Genomic DNA, 22892 nt, shown 5'->3' with positions numbered 1-22892 from the left:
AAGAGGCCACGGAGGGGGGGGGAACTGTAGCTACTGCTTCCTCATTTCTCAGTTTTGATTTGATCAGTAACTGTCACTTTTCTAGTCAGTCCCATTCTTGTTCCTGGTTCTGACTTTAAAATCATCCCATAACTTGGATGATTTCATATGCTCTTAAACCCTGATTGGAAGAGATTGGGTTTTAAAGGTATTGTAACTATGATTACATCTGGACTATGACTGGTTGACTAAATGGATGGATACTATTTCATGGTGATAAGGGATCATATTTTGACAGATATTTTAAGTCTTCTTGGCACCCTTGATAAGCTTTCTGAAAATCAGTTTTAAATTCTTCAGACTTTGATGTTTCCAGTTGACGCTCTGGAAATGTCAAAGGGTATATCTCTCATCTTACAGAAATAATAATTAATTAGGCTATTTGGATTATGTTAAAGGGATCTTAAAGATGCAAAATGAGGCTAAACTTTAAGTTAAGTAATGGTCTAGAAAAAAACTTATGAGAAGTTGATGATCCTGCTGCAACCATGGTTATTTAAAATCTTTTGCTAGCTATCATTTTGCACTTTTCCCTAAGGACACTTAGAATCATATTTACAAACAGACTCTCACAATGGCTCTTGGATGCCAATTTTCTGATGGCTCTTTTTTTTTATTTTTAACTTTTATTTAATGAATATAAATTTCCAAAGTACAGCTTATGGATTACAATGGCTTCCCCCCATAACGTCCCTCCCACCCGCAACCCTCCCCTTTCCCACTCCCTCTCCCCTTCCATTCACATCACAAATGCTGAATTAAAAAGAACGAAGGAGAATCTTGGAGACACAGTGACTCACGGTGGTTTCAATGTGCACTCACAGGTCAGTATCGATGGTCCTGAGTCAGGGGTTGGAAGCATGCTGGGAGTGAGCCCACCAACCTGAGGGATGGCAGAGCTCAGTGACTTCTTTCTAGGTTCCTGCACTCAACCATGGGGGGCAGCAGGGCCAGTGCTAAGGTTTATAGATCAAGTGTTCTTTTTGTTTCAATTGTCAGATTCCAGACTGGACCCAAAGGATTGCAGGGTTGACCAAGTAAGAGCCCTCTCTAAAATGTCTTCATTGCTAAAAGACAAAGGCGACTGCTGGAAGGGAGGGATCTGTGATTTTCCTCTTTGATCGGTTGCTGTGACACTGTCCTTCAGGTGGCTGGGAGTTGCATGTTTTCTTTAGACATCTTTGAGTGCCACGGTTCTTGCAGGATGACTTTGAAGATGTATGAATTCTGCCATTTTGCTAGTACTGATGTGGCTCTTGGGTCCAACAATCTGTTGGAACCATTGACTCCATTTATATTGATTTTGTTGTTGTTGTTGCAGATCATACAAAGTGTGCCTCTGGGTATTTGTGTCCACATTCTGTCTGGGGGCTGTATATTTGGTTTTCATAAGTTATCCAAGCCCATGCTGGCTACCACCTTGCACTGCTAAAGCTTCTCTGACTGTTTTAAGTTCAATGGACTAGACAGTAGTTTAGATAGGAGACATAAAAACTTTGCTGAGGACAACATTATCCTCTCTGCTCTCACTGAGGGGATGCAAGAAGGTAGGAAGACTCTTCTCAACTTCCTGGAAGAGAGAGGTTACCAAGTCCCAAAGTCCAAGGTCTGACTCTGCTTGACCTCAGTGAAGAAGGTCTAATTTTATCTGAAGGAACAGTAGGTGGTGAAGGAAGTTGGGAGAAAGTGATAAGCAGGAGAACATTCTTGGTCATGTATGGTTAAGGAAGAGGCTTTTGATGGAAAGAACTTTTTAGATAGAGATAGTAAAGGAAAGATGAAGAAGAGAGTTCATGGAAGTTGAATGCTGTATACAATGAGGATGGATGAGCTCAGAAGGATGAGGGAAGAAATGTAGAAGCAAGCCTTGGAGCATGGGACCTAAGGAGAGGGAAATGCAGTAATCGCCCTAGAATGGATCCTTGAGAGTCCTCTTCCCCCAGGAACAAGTGCGCATCTGGCAGAGCTGGTAGCTCTAACAAAGAGCCCTCAAGCTGGACAAAGACGAAAGTGTGACTATTTACACTGATTCTAAATGTGTCTATCTCATATGTGCCTATCTCGTCCTCCATGCCCATGTAGCCATTTGGAAGGAGAGACACTTCCTCACTGCAAAGAGGTTCCCTATCAGATATCATGACATAGATCAGTTGTTATCTTCATTGTGTGAGGGACATCAAACAGGGACTGATAAGGGAAATAGATTGGCAGCCCATGCAGCCAAATTGGTGATAAGATTGGCAGACCATGCAGCCAAATTGGTGACACAGGGAGGTCCTCTCCTGCGGGTGATAGAAGCTAGCCCCTTTAATCAGGGGGTTCCCTTTGTAAGGCAAATGGCCCTAATATACCCCTGATGAGATGAAGTGGGCACTCTCCAAGGAATACACTTTTCAGCCTTCAGGATGCAATGCAGTTTAAGTTTTCCTTAAAACTTAAAGGCTCAATTTTCAGTCATTTTATGGGTAAATGTTTTTCATCATTGGAGAGGTTTGAGATTTTTGCAGGGACAAAAAATGACGGTGAACCAAAAAGAGAAACTGCAGCTTTAGAAAAGTTAAAAGTTAAAGGTAAATTGTTCTGTGGCACAAGTGTGTTGATTGGCTCACTTCCTATACATGATAACAGACTTCAGTTTAAAATCTTTCTGGTAGAGTTTCATCATTCTGACATCATGTTTCCATAGGAACCTGCTGCTTCCAAGCAGCAGACAAGCTGAACCAGGAGAAAGATTATCCTCAATATTCTTGGAAGAATCAACTGTGAAAAGCGTCCAAAATCAGCAGTTCCAACTACAGACCCCTTCGAACAGGAAGAGGTGGGGAGAACAGATGGAATGGACATGTGGATAGGATGGTTGGCTTGATTGCAGGTTGTTGATATACACGACTCTATAACCAAGGTTCCTTTCCTTAGAACACCGTGTGTGTGTTGCAATCCTCAAACATATTATTTCTTCACAGTGAATATGCATGATCATCTCTCGTAGTTATTTTGAAGCATTTTGGAATACACTCACCCCTCTATAGAACACTAGCTTGTTTCTCCCGCCTGACTGTAATTTTGTACGCATTTGACTACCCCCACTCCCTTTCACCTTTCCTTCCTCATACTGTGGTAGCCAATATTCTACTTTCTACTGCCATGAGATCAGCTTTTTAGATTTCACAGGAGAGAGACCATGTGATATTTGTCTTTCTGTGTCTGGCTTGTTTCACTTAACCAGTTGTCCTCCAGATTCTTCCATGTTGTAGCAAATTAGAAAATCTTGTCCTTTTTATTGATTTGTGTGTATATATGCCACACTTGTTTTGTAGATCTATCCACTGACATATAAGTTGATTCCGTATCTTGGATATTATGAACAATTGTGCAATAAACATAAGAGTGTTGCTATCTCTTCTATACACTGATTTTGGTGGAGTATACACTCAGTAATGGGGTTCACTGGACCATAAGGTAGTTCTCTTTGTAATTTTTTGAGAATCTGAGTACTGTTGACATTTTGGTCTAGGTAATTTTTTGTTGTGACAAGCATTTTGCTCATTTCACAATATTTATTAGTATCCTCCATCTCTACCTACTATATGCTGATAATATTTCCCTCTTTAGTTGTGACTACCACCAATGTCTTTGTATGTTATCAAAAGTCCTCTTGGAGGAGGGAGCACCAAATTGTCTCTGCTGAAAACTGCTGCTTTAAGTTCATGCCATAAGTCTTGATAACTAGTATTTTCCCATTGTCTTTCTACATATTCTAAAGTTTAGGTTAGAATTTGCATTTTAAAATTGATTCAAATGTTATCTAAGATTGCCTTCTAGACACAAATTCTGAACTATGGTTGTATTTGACAGATTATGTAAATATTTTGGAGTATTTCTCCTTAGTTTCACTCAAAATGGAGTTTGTGTTTTATTCTTCATTTTCCTTTCTGACGATTTCCTGTATTAGAATAGTAAACACTGAATTACATAACTATTGCTATAGGAAGTTCCTCATAGTTAATACTTACAGAATACAACATATTCCAAGCACTTTCAGGCATTTTACATGTACTGTGTAATCCTTACAACAACAATCTTATCTCATATACTTTATTTTCTCCAGTTTCTAGATGGGGAAAGAGAGGCTCAAAATAACTTGCTGAAGAGCTCAGAGCTAATAAGTGGAGCATAAACGATTATACAAAATGCCTTAGTTAATCAAAGCAGCTTAGTACCCAGGGTGGAGGGGAGAAGAACGTAAGATCAGTGTCAGGTAGATGAGTAAGCACAAGGTATGACTCTGTGCTCAGTGGTTGGTCCAAAGTGGCTTGTGTCTGATGCACTTCAGCAAACTTGAGTTGTAACTCTTCCTGCCTTTTATGAGAGAGGTTTCACTTGAAGATGCAAAGAGGGATCTGACAGAAGGATATATGAAACAAAGAATAGTTTACATGTACACGTGTGAGCCTATAGCAGCCATCAAAGCGGGCAGCCATTGGGTTGAACTAGCTAAGGAAAAGCTCAGCCACTCAAAGAACTCAAGTGCATTCTGCTACGGTGTACCTGACAGCCTTGCTTATTAAGTTTTAGTTTGATACTCTATATTTGAAAGTAGAGTTATTAATCACTTTAATCCTTCTATATTAAGACCAGTGTTTTGAAATAGTTACAATGATTTTCACTTGCAACTTTGTGTTCTGTTGAAGGCTTTGTGGGGAGTTAAACTAAATTTGGCTAGATTTCTGTCACTACCTCCTACCCTCTGCCCTGATTTTTGGTATGCCATTTGATGAACCCAGGGATTTTCCAATAAAATCATTTTTCCAGGTCAATGAACAACAATTTATTGATCCTTTCAATTGTCTTTAAATGGTAAAATAGGATCTCGATAAAGTCAGTATTAAAATAGAAATAAAAGAACAATTTTAAGGTACTATAGGATGCAATGGACCTACACATAGAATTCCAGTTGAATGGGATCTCAATGTTCAGTCTCCACAATGTGAAGATTATGACTAACACTTTGAAGAGTCTAGATGCAGATGAACCACATAGTGTCAGACAAAATTTCTCCATTTTAAAGCACACGTTTGAAGAAATGATCTTAAATGAAGAAGAAACTTGGAAATATGTATGTGGAAAACAAGCAACCACAAAAATCCAAATGAAAATGAAAGGAATGAGTTTATTAAAAGGTATATCTTTAAAGATGTGAGATAGGGTTTTCATATTAATACTTAGAAAAGATTTTCACTTTCAAGAATATTGAAAAGCTGAAACATGTTTACCTTTTTTGTATTATATTAATTACTTTGTTTTTTAATTACTGAATTTAAATAAATTCAGATTTGTTGTGCCCTTTAACAGATATTCAGAAAGTGAATAACTTTTTCTAATGCTGATACAAAGCAAGATAATGGTGGTGGCTTTGACTGTAGGGAACAGCTGTGTTTAAACCACTGTAAGACTTTTATAGAATTGACTGGCATTATCATTTTGTACCAGCAGAGGGAGATCAAAGTCCACTACAATAAACTGGTAACAGCAGTTTGTTCAAAGGCAGAAAAGGGCCTTCTCAAACATTGTTACTACCAATTCTGGGAAACAGATAGATGGAAAAGTAAGATAGATGGATGAATCGATAAAAGTAATCAATAACAAAGAAGGCAGGTTTTAGTAAATATTTTCATAACTGTATTTATAATATAAGCCTTCATTGATGATTACTGGCAGGATTTGCTGCAGGGTTTTATTCTTTTATAAAATTCCAGTATATAAAAACAAACACCATATAAAATACGTTTAGCATTTAATATGTAAAACCTAAAATTAGCACTGTAGTTTATATTTACTAACCTTTTTTTTTTTTTTTTGACAGGCAGAGTGGACAGTGAGAGAGAGAGAGAGAGAGAGAGAAAGGTCTTCCTTTTTGCCGTTGGTTCACCCTCCAATGGCCGCCGCGGCCGGCGCACAGCTGGCGCACTGCGCTGATCCGATGGCAGGAGCTAGGAGCCAGGTGCTTTTCCTGGTCTCCCATGGGGTGCAGGGCCCAAGCACCTGGGCCATCCTCCACTGCACTCCCTGGCCACAGCAGAGGGCTGGCCTGGAAGAGGGGCAACCGGGACAGAATCCGGCGTCCCGACCGGGACTAGAACCCGGTGTGCCGGCGCCGCTAGGCGGAGGATTAGCCTAGTGAGCCACGGTGCCGGCCTACTAACCTATTTTTTAAAAGTTAGATATTAAACCTAAATGCCTAATGGAATACATAGTGATAACTATGTATATACATATGTATATACATAGTGATAACTATGAAGTGTAGGCTCTCCTGCTTCCACATTAAAGTCTTATATGTCCAGTGCTGTCGTCTGCATATTGTTGTCTCGCCGCAGTTCCGACATTGGAATCTAATATCCAGTGTGACAGCGTTAAGAGGCGGGCCTTTCAGGAAGTGAATAAGTCACGGAGGCTCGCCCCCTGCTGGTGGGATTAGTGCCCTTGCCAGAGAGGTGGCCCTCCCCTGCCAGGCGAAGGCTCCATGAGTAGGCACTATGAACAGACTCTGACCAGGGGCTGAATCTGCTGGTACCTTGCTTTTACTCTTCCAGCCCGGAATGGTGGGCAATCCATTTCTGTTGCTTATAAGTTACCCAGTCTAAGATCTGTCAGTATCAGGAACCGAGTCAGATACCAGGGTACATTTCAACTCAGACTGAACATGCCCAGATTTCTTCCAGAGCCTCTTGGCAATGCACCCAGAGACCATCATGTTCCTTTCATTGGACCACCTTACTCATACCATGTGCTTGCCAGAAATCATTGTTAAAAAACTTTGTTTCTATCTACTTGAAAGTGGGGGAAGGGGAGAGACAGAGAGATATTCTTCCATGCACTGGTTTCCTGGTTCACTGGTTCATTCCTGAAATGCTTGCAACAGCCAGGGCCAAAGCCAGAAGTTCAGGTCTCCATCTGGGTCTCCCACATGGGTGACAATAACTGCTTCCCAGGTGCATTAGCAAGAAGCTGGATTGGAAGTGGAGTGTGGGGAGCAACTGGGAGCAACTCGGACTAGACTGTTACTGGAATTAAGACTTATTCTATGCATCTACTTTCCCACAATATGGCGCTGAGAAGGGAGTAACAACTTCTACGCAGCTGCCTCTCGCCAATTTGATTGACTGAGCTGCAAGAGCTGATCTTGCTCCTGATTGGAGGAGAGCAGCGTACTCGGCGTGTGGGTAGCAGAGTTGGGATTGGTGGAAGAGGACTATAAAGGAGGAGAGAGACAACATGCACCAGGAACATCTATCTGAAGGAACACCTGTGCAGCCCCCGAGGGAGCCGGCCGGCGGTGTGCCGCTCCCCCGCGGAAGTGGGGAAAAGTGGCAGGGGGAACCGCCCTTCCACGGAGGTGGAAGGGACAGTAGCCAACCCGGGAAGAACCAGCAGCAAACCCGGGGAGGGCCGAGCAGACGAAAGAACAGCGCAGGGTCTTGTGTCGTTCCTCCACGAAGAGGGGGAGCGACAGTGGAGGAGCTGGGACTTGAAGTGCTGAGCCACAATGCATTTAGGAAAAAAAAGAAACCCTTAGATTTAAGGTACACATAACTGGGCTAACTATGATCCGTGGCTCATGATATAGGTGTCTCTGATCTTTGCATGCACTCCCATTTGAATGTTTGTAATTCAACCCTAAAACTAATCATTGACAATAGCATACATTAACATGTATTTTTTCCCTCTCAAATATCCCTTCCCTTATTCAAACAAGGTAACATTATCCTAAATGTTGAGATTTTAAAATATATTTTTAAATCAGACATATATGCATATTTAAACAAAAATTCAAATTTAGTTCTTAAATTTTATAAAAAGAGTAATCTTTGTCTTTTAAACTCAAGGTTATTAATATTCTCCCATATTGATGTGGATGTCTGTAATTTGTTGATTTTTACATACTATACAATTATGTGTATGTACCATCATTTTTTAGGCATTCTCCTATTGGTGGGCATCTGTATTGTGCCTCTTTGGTCTTAGTATTACTAAAATTGCTGGCATGACCTGCATGTATATTGTCTCCTGGTATACATGTGCAGGTCTTCCCCTTGCTGGGTTGTATAGTACACATATGATCAATATACACTGTATAATGTTTTAAGTCATTGATCTGTGCCTTCAACAAAACACTGGCAGGTGTTCCATTTTTCACCAATTAAATGAGTTTAAATGACCTCGATTTGCATTTCTCTTGTTATTAATGAGTTTGAGAATCTTATTGACTAAAGTACTGCCTTATGTATGAATTTCTGATTCATGTGTTTCATTTTTCTACTGAGTTGCTTTTCTCGTATCCATTGTAGAAGCCCTTTATATATTTTGGACTAATTGTTTGGTGATCATACGTAGTGTTTAAGATTTAACTGGGAGGCCATTAGGTTGAGATGGCTTCACTGCTTTGGGTTCCTACATAAGCCAAAGCTCAATGGAAACAAGAAAATGAAACTTAAGCCTAATAAGCCAGAAACTTTCAGTTAATCCCTAACTAGAGCCTTTTTCAACCGGAAACCAACTCATCTGAAACCAGCGGTGTTCACTTCAGCCTTTCAAACATCTTGTCTTGCTTCCTAAACATCTTAAAAAAGCTTCATCTGTTGCCCCTTTGGTGGAATGCTGCACTGCTTGCTGCCTAGTTCAGAGTTTTCAATTCTTGAATGTTCAAATGCAACTTCTACCAACCATGTGCCAACCTATGACCTACCTTTGTCATTTTAGCTTGTGAATTTTTAGTCCATGTATCAAAATTTTGTTACAGAACTAGTATTTTTTGCATGTTAAGAACTCTTTGTAGATTTTATATGGTGTGTGTTATGGGCTGAACTGTGTTCTCCTAAAGTTCATGTTAAAACCCTAAAGTCTGGCCGGCGTCGCGGCTCACTAGGCTAATCCTCCGCCTTGCGGCACCGGCACACCGGGTTCTAGTCCCGGTCGGGGCGCCGGATTCTGTCCCAGTTGCCCCTCTTCCAGGCCAGCTCCCTGCTGTGGCCAGGGAGTGCAGTGGAGGATGGCCCAAGTGCTTGGGCCCTGCACCCCATGGGAGACCAGGAGGAGCACCTGGCTCCTGCCTTCGGATCAGCGTGGTGCGCCGGCCGCAGCGCGCTGGCCGCGGCGGCCATTGGAGGGTGAACCAATGGCAAAAGGAAGACCTTTCTCTCTGTCTCTCTCTCTCAATGTCCATTCTGCCTGTAAAAAATTAAAAAAAAAAAAAGAAAAAACCCTGAAGTCCAGTACGTCAGAATTTAACTACTTAGATAGGGCCTTCAAGCAGATATTCAAGGTTAGATGATGTCATACACAGTGTGCTGTTCTCCAAGATGAAGTCCAGACATGAGAGGGGACACCAGTGATGTGGCCATAGCAGGCCATGTGAGGTCACTGTGAGAAGGCAGCCATGTGCCAGCCAGGAGAAAAGGCCTCAGGAGGAACCAAACATGTCTACCCCTTGAGCTTCCATTCGCAGCCTCCATAATCATGAGAAAAATGTTAAGGTACCTAAACTCTGTTATTTTTATAGACCTAGCAAACTAATAAGCTCTGAGATATGGGTTGTATTTTTTATATGAAAATATTTTAATTTCATTTACTGAATAGGCCCTTCTTTCTTTCTTTCTTTCTTTTTTTGTCAATGGCTAGTGTAAGGTTTATGGCATGGGTTAGGGTTAGCGTTAGAGTGAGTGTTAGCTTTAGGATTTCAATTAGATCTAGGGCAAGAGTTAGATTTAGTGGTTAGTGATAAGGTTAGAGCTTGAATTAGATTTAGGACTAGGGCTCAGGCAAGGGCTACTCTTAGATTTAAGGTTAGGATTAAGGTTAGTATTAAGGTAAGGGTTAGGATTAAGTTTTGAGCTAGTGTCATGTGATGGTTAGGGTTATGGCTCAGATTAGTGGTTGGGAGTTTAGGGTTAGTGATAGATTTATGGCTTGGACTAAGGCTAGACTTAATGTTACATTTAGACTGATTTTTAGGGTTAGGTTAGGGGTAGGATTTGATTTAGGATTAGGGTTAGGCCTATGCCACCATAGGGTTAGGGTTAGAGTTAATGGTTAGTGTTGGGGATAGAGCTAGAGTTATTTTAGGAATCCTGCAAATGCATAGGCTAGCCTGTGGTTTGGGTCAGAGCTAAGTTTAAGGTTAGGGTTAATGTGAGGGTTAGGTTTAGGATTAGGGTTAAGTCTATGTGACCGTTAGGATTAGGATTAGATTTATTTATTTTTTTAACTTTTATTTAATGAATATAAATTTCCAAAGTACAGCTTATGGATTACAATGGCTTTCCCCCCGCATAACTTCCCTCCCACCCACAACCCTCCCCTCTCCCGCTCCCTCTCCCCTTCCAATCACATCGATTCATTTTCAATTTTCTTTATATACAGAAGATCAGTGTCACTCCCCGTCTTCATGGAGGAACGACACTAAACCCTGCGCTGTTCTTTTGTCTGCTCGGCCCTTCCCGGGTTTGCTGCTGGTTCTTCCCGGGTTGGCTGCCGTCCCTCCACCTCCGTGGAGGGGCGGGCCCCCCTGCCACTTTCCCCACTTCTGCAGGGGAGCGGCACACCGCCGGCCGGCTCTCTCGGGGGCTGCTCAGATGTTCCTCAGGTGTTCCTCTTAGATGTTCCTGGTGCATGTTGTTTCTCTCCTCCTTTATAGTCCTCTTCCACCAATCCCAACTCTGCTACCCACACGCCGAGTACGCTGCTCTCCTCCAATCAGGAGCAGGATCAGCTCCTGCAGGTCATCACTCAAGTTGGCGAGAGGCAGCTGCGTAGAAGTTGTTTACTCCCTTCTCAGCGCCATATTGTGGGAGAGCAGATGCATAGAATAAGTCTTAATTCAAGTAACTTAGTCTAGTCCGAGCTGCTCCCCACAATCAGCTTAGTATATATTAAGATTTTAACAGTTTCACCCACATAGAAACACAAAGTGAAAAATACTGTTTGAGTACTAGTTATAGCATTAAATCACAATGTACAGCACATTTAGGACAGAGATCCTGCATGGGGAGTAAGTGCACAGTGACTCCTGTTGTTGACTTAACCAATTGACATTTTTGTTTATGGCATCAGTAATCACCCTAGGCTCTTGTCATGAGTTGCCAAGGCTATGGAAGCCTTTTGAGTTCACCGACTCTTATCATATTTAGACAAGGTCATAGTCAAAGTGGAAGTTCTTTCCTCCCTTCAGAGAAAGATACCTCCTTCATTGATGACCTATTCTTTCCACTGGGATCTCATTCGTGGAGATCTTTCATTTAGGTAATTTTTTTTTATAGAGTGTCTTGGCTTTCCATGCCTGAAATACTCTCATGGGCCCTTCTTTCCATTACCAATTATCATACTGCTATTTTATTTTTTTCTTATTTGACAGAGTTACAGAGAGAGCAAGGGAGAGACAGATCTTCCATCCTCTGGTTCTTCCCCAAATGGCTGTAGTAGCCAGGGATGGACCAGGCTGAAGCCAGGAGCCAGAAGCTTCTTCTTAGTTTTCCACGTGGGTGGCAGGGGCCCAAGTACTTGAACCATTCTCAGCTATCTTCACGGGCACATTAGCAGGAGCTGGAGTGAAGTGGAGCAGCCGGGACTCAAATAGGCACTCGTGTGCAATCCTGGCATCACAGGTGGTGGCTTTACCTGTTGTGCCGCAGCGCCAGCCCCAGTGGATCTACTTCTGAAATCTTAACACTATTCCTTGGTCAGTGTGTGACCAAACGTTCTTAATGGCTGAAGCTTTACAATAAGGCCTGACAGGTGGTATAGAAAAGCTTTCCCCCTTCAAGTCTTCTTTAAAATGACTTAGGCAATTTTTGATACCTTGTAATTTCATATAAAATTTGCAATCAGTTTATCAATTTTCACTAAAAATTCTATTGAGATTTTGATTGCTTTTGCATTAAATCCCATGCATCCACAGAGAGATATGTTGTTAAAATTTATTCATTTGAAAGGCAAAGCAATGGGGGGGGAGGAATCTTCCATTCACTGGTTCACTCCCCAAAACACCACAGCAGCCAGGGCTGGGCCAGGCTGAAGCCAGGAGCTCAGAACTCCATTCCATGTCTCTCGGGATGGCAGGGGCTCACGTATTTGAGCCATTATCTGCTGCCTTTCCAAGTGCACTAGCAGGAAGCTGAATTGGAAGCAGAGGAGCTAGGACTCCCGGGCATCCTAAATGGTGGATTATTCTCCTGTGCCACAACACCTGCTGCAAGTGAAATGGTTTACAAATATTTATCAGCAACAGAAAGCACACTTTTGAGCATATTTCAACAAGCTTGTGGAAAAATGGAATTAAAAGATAAGACTTTGGTACAAATATTTTTGAAATCTATGCATGCGTACAAGTCGTCTTCAAAAAGTTAATGGAAGGGATGGATCATGAAAAAGTTAGGCGTGGATTATAAATTTTTTGCACCAAAATAAACAGTTCCATTTTTCCAAAACTTCTAGTCCTTTTGTATTTCCCTTTTTGTTATACGGATGACGATTTTGGTTCTGTCCACACGATGGCAGCACAATCTGAAAAATCAGATTTTCACAATTAAAGAAAGAGACCTCCTGATTTACTATTAATAGTTTATTAAATGTATATTTTGAAAGATAGATTTTAATTTTATATGGAATATTCAATAGTTTATCCAATGCTGAAGTGTATTTGGTAAAAATAAGCATGGTAATATATGATAACTAAGAAATCATTAAAATGAAACAATTTCCCAACAATCTCTTCACAGTCCTTTTATCCTGGAAGGGCATAAAGAGAAACACACACACAATTTTTTTTCTTTGGCAACTAACAAAGGCATGGTCTAAAACTGGCTGTGGGCCAGTAAGGTGGTTTTTGCCAAACAGCAAGCCCTCCCTCTCTCTGCAGGGTAGTGAAGAAGTTCGCGCCAGTCTGGGGAACAAATATCACCCCTCCATTTAAGACCTTGTAATTCCGTTCCACCTCCAGTCCCACCCCTGTCTCTGGCCCTGATACTGCTGAGGGTGAAGTCCATGGTCATTAATGAGACACATGCCTGGGCATGCCTGGAAGTGAACAGTCAAAAGGGAAAGTGACAGAACGACTTTCCATTTCTACTCTGTAATGCCAAGGGTGCCTCCTTCCTACATTACCTTAGAAGTATCTGAGACAGAAGTGTATTTGTCCATGTCTCATTAATTGGTATCAGACAGAAACTTGATACCACACTGGACCAAACTCTACATTCTAAGTGTCTTCCAGGGGTTTATTGATCTGGTATTCTAAATTTATTGGGAAACTAGTAACAAAAGACTCTTTACCATAGCTGGTTAACTTAAAGAGATTTACCTGTGTTGTGAATTATTATAACTTGATCAAAAAAACAGAGACTAGTTACTGAAGTTGTCTAAGCCCATGTCCTCCTTTGTAAATGGGAATACTAATGTGAAGCCAGAATATAGCTCCTCAAAATCTGAGTGTCACCACCCCAAATATACCTCTGGGATAAAGATTTTTTTGACCCGATTATTTTGAGCAATAGCAGACACAGGAGAAACTCTGAAAATAGCACGTTCCCCTTTTGTAAGGGAAATTCAGATTTCTTAGAAAGAAATATCCAGTTGTAGGAATGTTTCCTGTGCGCCCAACGAGAAGGGTAACTCTTGAAACCCAAGAGACTGGCCCACAATGGAGAACCGACACCCCACTCCTAGGTACCGCCAGCTCCCGGGTCGCCGCCCTCACCTTGCGCTCCCCACACTCTGCTTTAGCTAAAGATCATTTGTGCGCCCCAATCGTAAGCCATTTCTCTGAGTGAGTCCTTTCCCTGGGTACCTCCCATGTACACACGTGCTAATAAAACAACCCTGTTTCTTGCTCTTGGTCCATCTCTCTCATTTCCAAGATGCCAGCCAGAGTTCTGAAGGGCAGAATTCTACAATAACCATGTTTCCCACTCAGAATTGTGCTATTAAATAAGGCATTTCAAAAATACGGAACAGTGCGCAATAAGCATTATTGTCACTGCCTCAAGGAAAAAGTAGGCTGCCAGGATACGAAAACCGAACACTGAAGTCTGGAAATAGGAAAGTCAGCCCTGTTTCAGCTCACTTGCCTTTGCACCTCCCTTTGCCTTACCAATCCCTCCACCTGCAAAGATTTGGGGGTGCAGCTACACTTGAACAAAGCGTTCTAAGTAACCCACTGAGAGTAAGAATAAGCCAGACCCAAAAAGACAAATATGTTTTCTCTGAATGGTTGTAGCTAATACATAGGGTACAGAAACAAACAAAAAACGCAGCTTAACGTATCTCGAAGTTAACTGACATCTTGTGACTTGACTGTGTTCTACACGCGGAACAGGGGTTTATCTACCTTTAACTTGTAGCGTTCTTGGTGTACAGGAGCACTGCGCCCGGCGTTATAAACTGAAGGTTTATGATCACAAAAAATGAAAGAGAAAAAGGAGGGAGGGAGGGAAGAACGTATCATTGTATTCTTGGAATCATTACCTATGAAAAATATGTCCTCTGGAATTATTAAATAAAAAAGTAACATTCACAAAAATAAATAAACCAGTCCTGAGTAATTAACACCGCCCTTCGTTGCTTTTAAAAATTTGAGCGGCAGACTGAGATGGAGAAAGGGAGGGATCACATTCCCTGGTTCCCCCTCATTCCCCCAAATACCTAGGACTCCTAGCGGAAGCCTGGAGCCTGAACTCGAGCAGGTCTCTCACGTGGGTGGAAGAGACCCAAGTCCTGAGCCATCACCTGCTGCTCCCCCAGGGTGCACACTAGCAGGAAGCAGGAGTCTGGAGCCGGGATCCAGCCCAGGCACTCGGATGTGGGACGCAAGGGTCCTGCCCGCCCCCTCCCCACCTTAACCGCAAAGCAAACGCCCGCCCCCGTAACGCTTTCGACACCACCGTCAAAAAAAATACCTTATTATTATTTTTTTGTTTAAAAAGTAAATTCCCAGGATGTGGTTAACCACGGCCGTTAACCGCACTTCTAGAAGATTCCACGGGGTGGCGCTCTTGCCCTCGTTTCTTCCTCCATCCCAGGCACGAGCCCGGCCGGAGCGCAGACCCGCTGGCTCTGCAAGGTTAAGGCCCTGACCTCGGACAGAGGTCGGAGTGGGGGCCAGAGGCCGCCGGGCCGCCGATGGGGCCCCGCGCGCATGCCCTGCCTTTAGCGTGGCCGGATCTCGCCACGCCGCCCCCAACTAGACCAGAGCCGGTGCAGAGAGCGCCTGGGGCGACGGCCCCCGGCCCGCTGCAGACGGCCGCTGAGGGCTCCGGCTACCCGCGCCTCGACCCAGGCGCTGTCGCGTCGTGGGCTTCGGGGAAGGGCTGTGCGGGGCGGGGGGCCCGCGGCCCTTAGGTTTCTGATTCACGCCGAAGCGCGGGGCATTGCAAGGGCGCGGTGGCAGCCCCGCCGACGGCTGGGGGTCGCGGCGAGCGCGCCCGAGGTCCGCGTCCGAGGAGCCGGGCTCCCCGACCCGCGCGCCCGGGCGGCCAGTGGGCGGGACGGTTCCCGTGATGTCACACATCGCCCGGAGTCTCCGCCCCGCTCCCTCGCGGCCGGTATATAAGTCTCCGCCGAGCGCTCGCACTCGCACAAGTGGAGCAGGTGACGGGCGCAGGCGGGTGGCAAGGACTGGGGTTCGAGGCACGGGGCCGGCTCGGACGTGTGTCCGGGCATCGGAGGCGGCAGCGAGGCGGTAAGGGGTGGCGAGGCAACCATGGAGCTCTTGAGGACTATCACCTACCAGCCGGCCGCCAGCACCAAGATCTGCGAGCAGGCGCTGGGCAAGGCCAGCGGCGGGGACTCGAAGAAGAAGCGGCCGCAGCAGGTCTCCGAGGAGCCGCAGGCGCAGGTGCCGCCGGCGGCCGCGCACCACCAGCACCACCATTCGCACTCGGGGCCCGAGATCTCGCGGATTATCGTGGATCCTACGACGGGGAAGCGCTACTGCCGGGGCAAAGTGCTGGGGAAGGTGATGAGCGGCGGGCGGCGGGCGGCCGGGCGGGCGGACGGGCGGGCGGTGCTGCCCGGGCTGCTCCGAGCCGAGCCAGACGCGAGCCCCGCCACCTCGCAGCCTCCCCAGGGTCCGGCCTCGCGTGACCGGGGCCCCTTGGCTGCGGCCCTCCGGGTTTGGTGCCCTGGCGGCGGCGCTGGGGCTCGGCTCTTCCATCCATAGCCGAAGCCCGGACACATTCGAAGGCAGGGCTTCCCGCACCTGTCCCCAGAGGATTTTTCTGACCTGGCTCTTCAGACACCGTTTTTTAAATTCTCCCTACCCCAGCCTCCTCCATAGAGCTCCCCCTTGGTACAGGGAGACGGTGTGAACTTGGTCTTTCCAGGAATGCGTTTCCCTTCGCGGAGGTCCTGCAACCGCTGGCTTGCACCTCCGGTCCACCCTTCCCGCCCCCGATGTTTTTTTTTTGCTTTTCTTGCGATGATTTAGTTACTTACTGTCACGCTCTGCCATCCATTTTCCTGCCACACTCAGTTCCCTCTCGGCTTTGTTCCTTTCAGGGTGGCTTTGCAAAATGTTACGAGATGACAGATTTGACAAACAACAAAGTCTACGCTGCAAAAATCATCCCGCACAGCAGAGTAGCTAAACCTCATCAAAGGGAAAAGGTGTGTATGACTGTTGAGTAAAGTATTTTCTTTGTGTGCACGGATGGCCCTACCCTGTTAGGAAAATGTCTTCTGCATGTGTAAGCACCTACCCGCTCTTCAGAGCTGATGGGAGGCTAGCCAGCCTTATCTTGCCTTATTATTATTATTATTATTATTTTAGATTGACAAAGAAATCGAGCTTCACAGGATTCTTCACCATAAGCACGTCGTGCAGTTTTACCACTACTTTGAAGACAAAGAAAACATTTACATTCTCTTGGAATACTGCAGTAGAAGGGTAAGCATTAACTGCTTCCTACTGGTCCGTTCGCTCCCTGGGATCCGGGCATGGCATTCAGATAGCACTTGATCTGGGATTCTAGCGGTGGCACTGGCTGTTGTACTACCACATGAAGCTTCCCTACGCTCCCTGTGAAGGGAATTCACTGATTTTGGTAACTTTGTTTGACAGATTCTCTTTTGCCCTTTTCCTCTTCCCAGTCGATGGCTCACATCTTGAAAGCAAGAAAGGTGTTGACAGAGCCAGAAGTCCGATACTACCTCAGGCAGATTGTGTCTGGACTCAAGTACCTTCACGAGCAAGAAATCTTACACAGAGATCTCAAACTAGGTGAGCCCTGGCCCCTCGATGCTAACACATAGACAGAGCTGTTCCTTTCTTCGCTGGCTTCCTTTTTACACATTAACGTTCTTATTTGGGATCCAGCCTCTGCAGGCTTCCTTCTGAATGGGTGACTGCCCCTAACGTGGTTGTGAGTGTAGCACTTGGACGCCTTTTCAAAGGGATTCATGTTTTGTTCTGTTTTGTTTGTCATCTAGGGAACTTTTTTATTAATGAAGCCATGGAGCTGAAAGTCGGGGACTTCGGATTGGCAGCCAGGCTGGAACCTTTGGAACACAGAAGGAGGTAAGAGTTCCAAAGCCACGTCCTGTTAGGGTTCTGTGGAATACCTCCCAGTTACTATTCTGGATATGACCACTTGCTGTCAAAATTTATAAGCCACAACAATGTTAAAGAAAGAAACAGTTATTAAGTGCTGAGACAAGGTACATTGATGAGATGAGACAAGGTACATTATGCCTCTAAGTTGATTATTAAAGCAATGAGGGAACACTTGTATTTGCCTGAGAGATATCAAAATGGTTGAAAACACTTTGTCATGTGGACTGAAAAAATTGTACATGCATCTTTAAAAAAATTGCCGGAAATCACTCGGTCAAATGTCAATTGTTCAAATACCAAAAGCCAAATGTTGCTAAATAGAAATCCAATATAATGTCAATATAATCATTATATATCCCAAGTGGCCTGCAGAGAACTTAGGTTAACTGGTGGAACAGTTCCTAATGAGATCTTGGTATTTTGTCTTTCCAGAACAATATGCGGTACCCCGAATTATCTCTCTCCTGAAGTCCTCAACAAACAAGGGCATGGCTGTGAATCAGACATTTGGGCATTAGGCTGTGTAATGTAAGTACAGGACCAGGATGATTGAAAAGCAACCTTGGCTTGGATTTTAATTATCAGAAAGAGTGGCTTACTGGCCATTCCTAAAGATGTGTTTCTTTGTACACAGGTATACAATGTTACTAGGAAGGCCCCCATTTGAAACCACAAATCTGAAAGAAACCTACAGGTGCATAAGAGAAGCTAGGTATACAATGCCATCTTCACTGCTGGCTCCTGCGAAGCACTTAATAGCTAGCATGTTGTCCAAAAACCCAGAGGATCGTCCCAGTTTGGATGACATCATACGGCATGACTTTTTTTTGCAGGTTGGTGCACTCCTTATGTCTTTCTTACTGTGTGTCATTGTTCCCAGTTACTCAACAAGTTACTGAGGGTCTTTTCTAATATTCCACAGGGCTTCACTCCGGACAAGCTTTCTTCTAGCTGTTGTCATACAGTTCCAGATTTCCACTTATCAAGCCCAGCTAAGAATTTCTTTAAGAAAGCGGCTGCTGCTCTTTTTGGTGGCAAAAAAGATAAAGCAAGATATATTGACACACACAGTAAGTTATAAGACTTTTCCTTCTTCTTCTGAATCCAATAGTATGTTTAAGGCTGATAAACTATAGGGAATTTCATGTTAGTGTAATTTAGTACATTTGCATGCAATTGACCTTTGACATTTATAGCATAATCCACACCTGAAATGGTGTTGTAAACATTAGAATGTGCTTCTTGAATAATTGCACCTGATGGTAGTGATAAGATACTGTTTTTGCCTTGATTGCTCACAAGCTAGTTAATAATGCAAAGGGAGGGAATATGGCGAGCTTGTCCCTACTTTGTTGAGAGATACTAATGCTCTTACATCTTTTTCTTGACTTGCAGATAGAGTGTCTAAAGAAGATGAAGAAATTTACAAGCTTAGGCATGACTTGAAAAAGACTTCAATAACTCAGCAACCCAGCAAACATAGGACAGATGAGGTACGTTGGGAAAGCATAAAATGGTTATAAACGCTTTAAGTCATTTCCATTCTTTGTTAAGTAGCACTTGAGCTGTAATTATCATGGCTCAAGCATGTTGTATTTTCTGAAAGATTTTGTTGCAACCCTTTGAAAGGAAAGATGTCATCTTTTAGTTTAAGAATGCATGCAGTTGGGTTACTGCAGTCTCTATTGCCTGGCATGTGTCCACTGCTTTTTGATAAACTCTCCCTAAAAGCAATTGCCACAGTCTCATCTAAAGTTGCAGTTTCAACCTTAAGTGAATGCAGATACTTCACTCATTGCTTGATTGTTCTCTCTCCTAAGGAGCTGCAGCCACCTACCACCATGGTTGCGAGAACTGGAACACCGGCGGTGGAGAACAAACAGCAGATAGGAGATGCTATCCGCATGATAGTCAGAGGGACTCTGGGCAGCTGCAGCAGCAGTAGTGAATGTAAGTGCTTGTTGGCCGCATTTTAAATAACGAAGCTGATACATAAACACATGCCATGCTGAGCACTAGATAACTGAAGTCCATTATTTTGTAGCTCATTTAGCACAAAAGAAGCAAAAACAGAGGATGGAAGAGGACAGGAATAATTCTAAAGTCTTTGTCTTTAGGATCAGTGGAGGGACCCTTAGCATCTACTGAAACCTGAGTTTTTGTTAGTAAATATTTTTGAACTTACGCTTCTCTGTGACTTTTCAGGCCTTGAAGACAGTACCATGGGAAGTGTTGCAGACACTGTGGCAAGAGTGCTTCGAGGATGTCTAGAAAACATGCCAGCAGCTGACTGCATTCCCAAAGAGCAGCTGAGCACATCCTTTCAGTGGGTCACCAAATGGGTCGATTACTCTAACAAGTATGGCTTTGGGTACCAGCTCTCAGACCACACAGTTGGAGTCCTCTTCAACAACGGTGCTCACATGAGCCTCCTTCCGGACAAAAAGTAAGTGTATTCAATGACCGAAATCCAGTTGGTTCCCTGGTTTTGCACTAAAGAAATCTAAGAACAATAACTAACTCCTATTGTTTTTTCTTTTCTCTCCCCATCATTCCTCTTTTCTAGAACAGTTCACTATTATGCAGAGCTTGGCCAGTGTTCTGTTTTCCCAGCAACAGATGCCCCTGAACAGTTCATTAGTCAAGTGACGGTGCTGAAATACTTTTCTCATTACATGGAGGAGAATCTCATGGATGTAAGTAGCACGGCTTTTGAGCACTGAATTTTTTTTTTTTTAAGGTTTATTTTATTTACTTGAAAGAGTTACAGAGAGAGGTCGAGACAGAGAGAGAGAGGTCTTCCATCTGCTGGTTCACTCCCCAGGTGGCCGCAACGGCCAGAGCTGCGTGGACCGAAAGCCAGGAGCTTCTTCTGGGTCTCCCATGGGGGTGCAGGGGCCCAAGGCCTTGGGCCGTCTTCTACTGATTTCCCAGGCCATAGCAAAGAGCTAGATCAGAAGTGGAGTAGCTGGGACTCGAACCGGCACCCATATGGGATACTGGCACCTAAGGCCAAGGCTTCAACCTGCTGTGCCACAGCGCTGACCCCAAGAGCACTGATGTTTAAAGTGTACTCCACAAACATGTGGCATCTGCATCAGTCTGAAGCTCATTGGAAGTACAGATTCTCATGTCCTACCTTAGATATACTGAGTCAGACTCTCTGGGAGGTGGGACCAGGGATGTGTAGGCCATTCTGATGCCTACTAAGTTTGAGAGGCATTTTCTTAGAGTACACACCACACAATCTTGATGGGCACCAACTCTCTCTCCTAATCCCTTGCAGGGTGGCGATCTCCCTAGTGTGACAGATATTCGAAGACCTCGGCTCTACCTCCTTCAGTGGCTAAAATCTGATAAGGCCTTAATGATGCTCTTCAATGATGGCACCTTTCAGGTAACCAAACTTTTCAGGAAAGTGCATGCTTAGGTCCTAAAAACATGCTTTTTTTTTTTTTTTTAGGCAGTATAACTACTGATCAAACTTTTCTAATTTTGGTATTTAGAGAGATCTGATGTCCATGTCTTTTTTTTAAAGGTGAATTTCTACCATGATCATACAAAAATAATCATCTGTAGTCAAAATGAAGAATACCTTCTTACTTACATCAACGAGGATAGGATATCTACAACTTTCAGACTCACGACTCTGCTGATGTCTGGCTGTTCGTTAGAACTGAAGCATCGAATGGAATATGCCCTGAACATGCTCTTACAGAGATGTAACTAGGAGACTTTGTGAATGGACCCTATGGGACTCCTCTTCCACTGTGAGATCTACAGGGAAGCCAGCAGAATGCTCTAGAGCATGTTGAAGACGGACAGGTGGTGGTACGAAAACAATTCCTCTGTGGCCTGCTGGGCTGAGTGGGACCAGATCCGGCTGAGGCATCCAGTTCTCGACTTGGGACAATCCCAGGAGTGAACAAAAATGCAGTTTCCCTCGAGACACCTGTTTTGAAAGGTTTTTCAGGCAATTTCGCAGAAAGGTGCATTGACTCAACTTCTCTCTGTTGAGAGCATTTCAGCCAGAGGACTTGGAACTGTGAATATACTTCCTGAAGAGGAGGGAGAAGGGAGGAAGCTCCCATGTTGTTTAAAGGCTGTAATCAGAGCAGCTTTTGGCTGCTTAACTGTGAACTGTGGCCATATATAATTTTTTTGTCGTTGTTCATTTTTTTGAAGACATTTGTGGCTGGAAAAGTGCATTCCTTGTTAATAAACTTTTTATTTATTACAGCCCAAAGAGCAGTATTTATTATCAAAATGTTCTTTTTTTTATGTTGACCATTTTAAACTGATGGCAATAAAAAGGATGAAAAAGCAGAAACAGTGGTCTCCTGTCTTGAATATAGCACATTGTTGATCATGACATTCTTCAGTAATGGATTCTTGGTGCTGTTGGCATGACATGAGGTAGACTAAGGAAGTTAAGTCTTCATTTTTCTAATCACAGTGTCTAGGGAGTCTTTAATATCTGAATTAAAATCACAGACTTCATGAATGGATCTAACTTGAGAAGAGTATAACAAAAAAATGTCATTCTTCTTAAAAACCAAAATGTAGCCACCTGTTCTATGGAAATAAAGTTCTCTCTGGTGTTATTTGCTCAAAACTCACGTAGCTGGGAGCTGAAAGGCAGAGTAATCTTGTGTAAACTCACTTCTGTTATTAAGTGTCAGTAGGAACAGGAAGTTTATCTTAATACGGCAAAACTCTATGGAGTATAATACATGCACCACCTTAATGTATTACTCAGCTAAAACCTGCCTAAACACTTCCAGTGCCGCTGGCAGTACTAGTGCATCATTCCAGTAGTGGGAAATACTTTGTAAATAAGTTATTTTGTTTTCCTTCTGGTGCATGGTGGTTAAGGAGTTGTATGGAAACCCAGCTATGGTTTAGAGTCCACCTTTTAAACTGTTATCCAGGAGGCAGCTCTGACAAGATTTTTCTCTTCCAGTGGGATCTACTCTCTGACAGGTGTAAAGAGAAGTTGCTCATCCTGTTATTCTGAACTCAGAGTGACCTGCAGAAGCTGTAATTTTTCTGTTTAATTATCCTACTATAAGGAAAATGGTAGTCTGTGGGAAGAATGCACTTTGGTTTGTTAAGACTATGTTAACACTTTGACCTTGTAGTGTAGAGATAGTAGCAGTAGTTTTACATGTTTCTGTAATTGTCAGAAAGTCTGCACCTGGTATACTTTATTAATAAAAACCAAATATGAGGAATTTGTTTTGGGTATTTC

General features: G+C 43.7%; 1 protein-coding gene and 1 pseudogene across 1 annotated transcript; one reads left to right on the top strand and one right to left on the bottom strand.

Annotated features, from left to right (window-relative positions):
- Positions 1-1106: 1106 nt before the first annotated feature.
- Positions 1107-15228, bottom strand: LOC103349665 (ubiquitin-conjugating enzyme E2 variant 1 pseudogene; annotated as a pseudogene).
- A 435-nt stretch (positions 15229-15663) lies between these two features.
- On the top strand, positions 15664-21971 carry PLK2 (polo like kinase 2). Its single transcript, XM_002714049.6, has 14 exons — positions 15664-16045; positions 16588-16695; positions 16859-16975; positions 17179-17308; positions 17518-17605; positions 18074-18169; positions 18276-18474; positions 18564-18711; positions 19037-19134; positions 19462-19591; positions 19847-20087; positions 20208-20337; positions 20928-21038; positions 21180-21971. The coding sequence occupies exons 1-14, from the start codon at positions 15791-15793 to the stop codon at positions 21369-21371; spliced, it is 2043 nt and encodes a 680-aa protein (XP_002714095.1). The 5' UTR covers positions 15664-15790; the 3' UTR covers positions 21372-21971.
- The last annotated feature ends 921 nt before the right edge of the window (positions 21972-22892 follow it).

This window comes from Oryctolagus cuniculus, chromosome 14 (genome assembly GCF_051225735.1).
Source record: "Oryctolagus cuniculus isolate XC-2025 breed Fujian yellow rabbit chromosome 14, ASM5122573v1, whole genome shotgun sequence".
Lineage (NCBI taxonomy): Eukaryota > Metazoa > Chordata > Mammalia > Lagomorpha > Leporidae > Oryctolagus > Oryctolagus cuniculus.
Note: the sequence above shows the minus strand (reverse complement) of the source record. Positions and strands in the feature narration are given on the sequence as shown.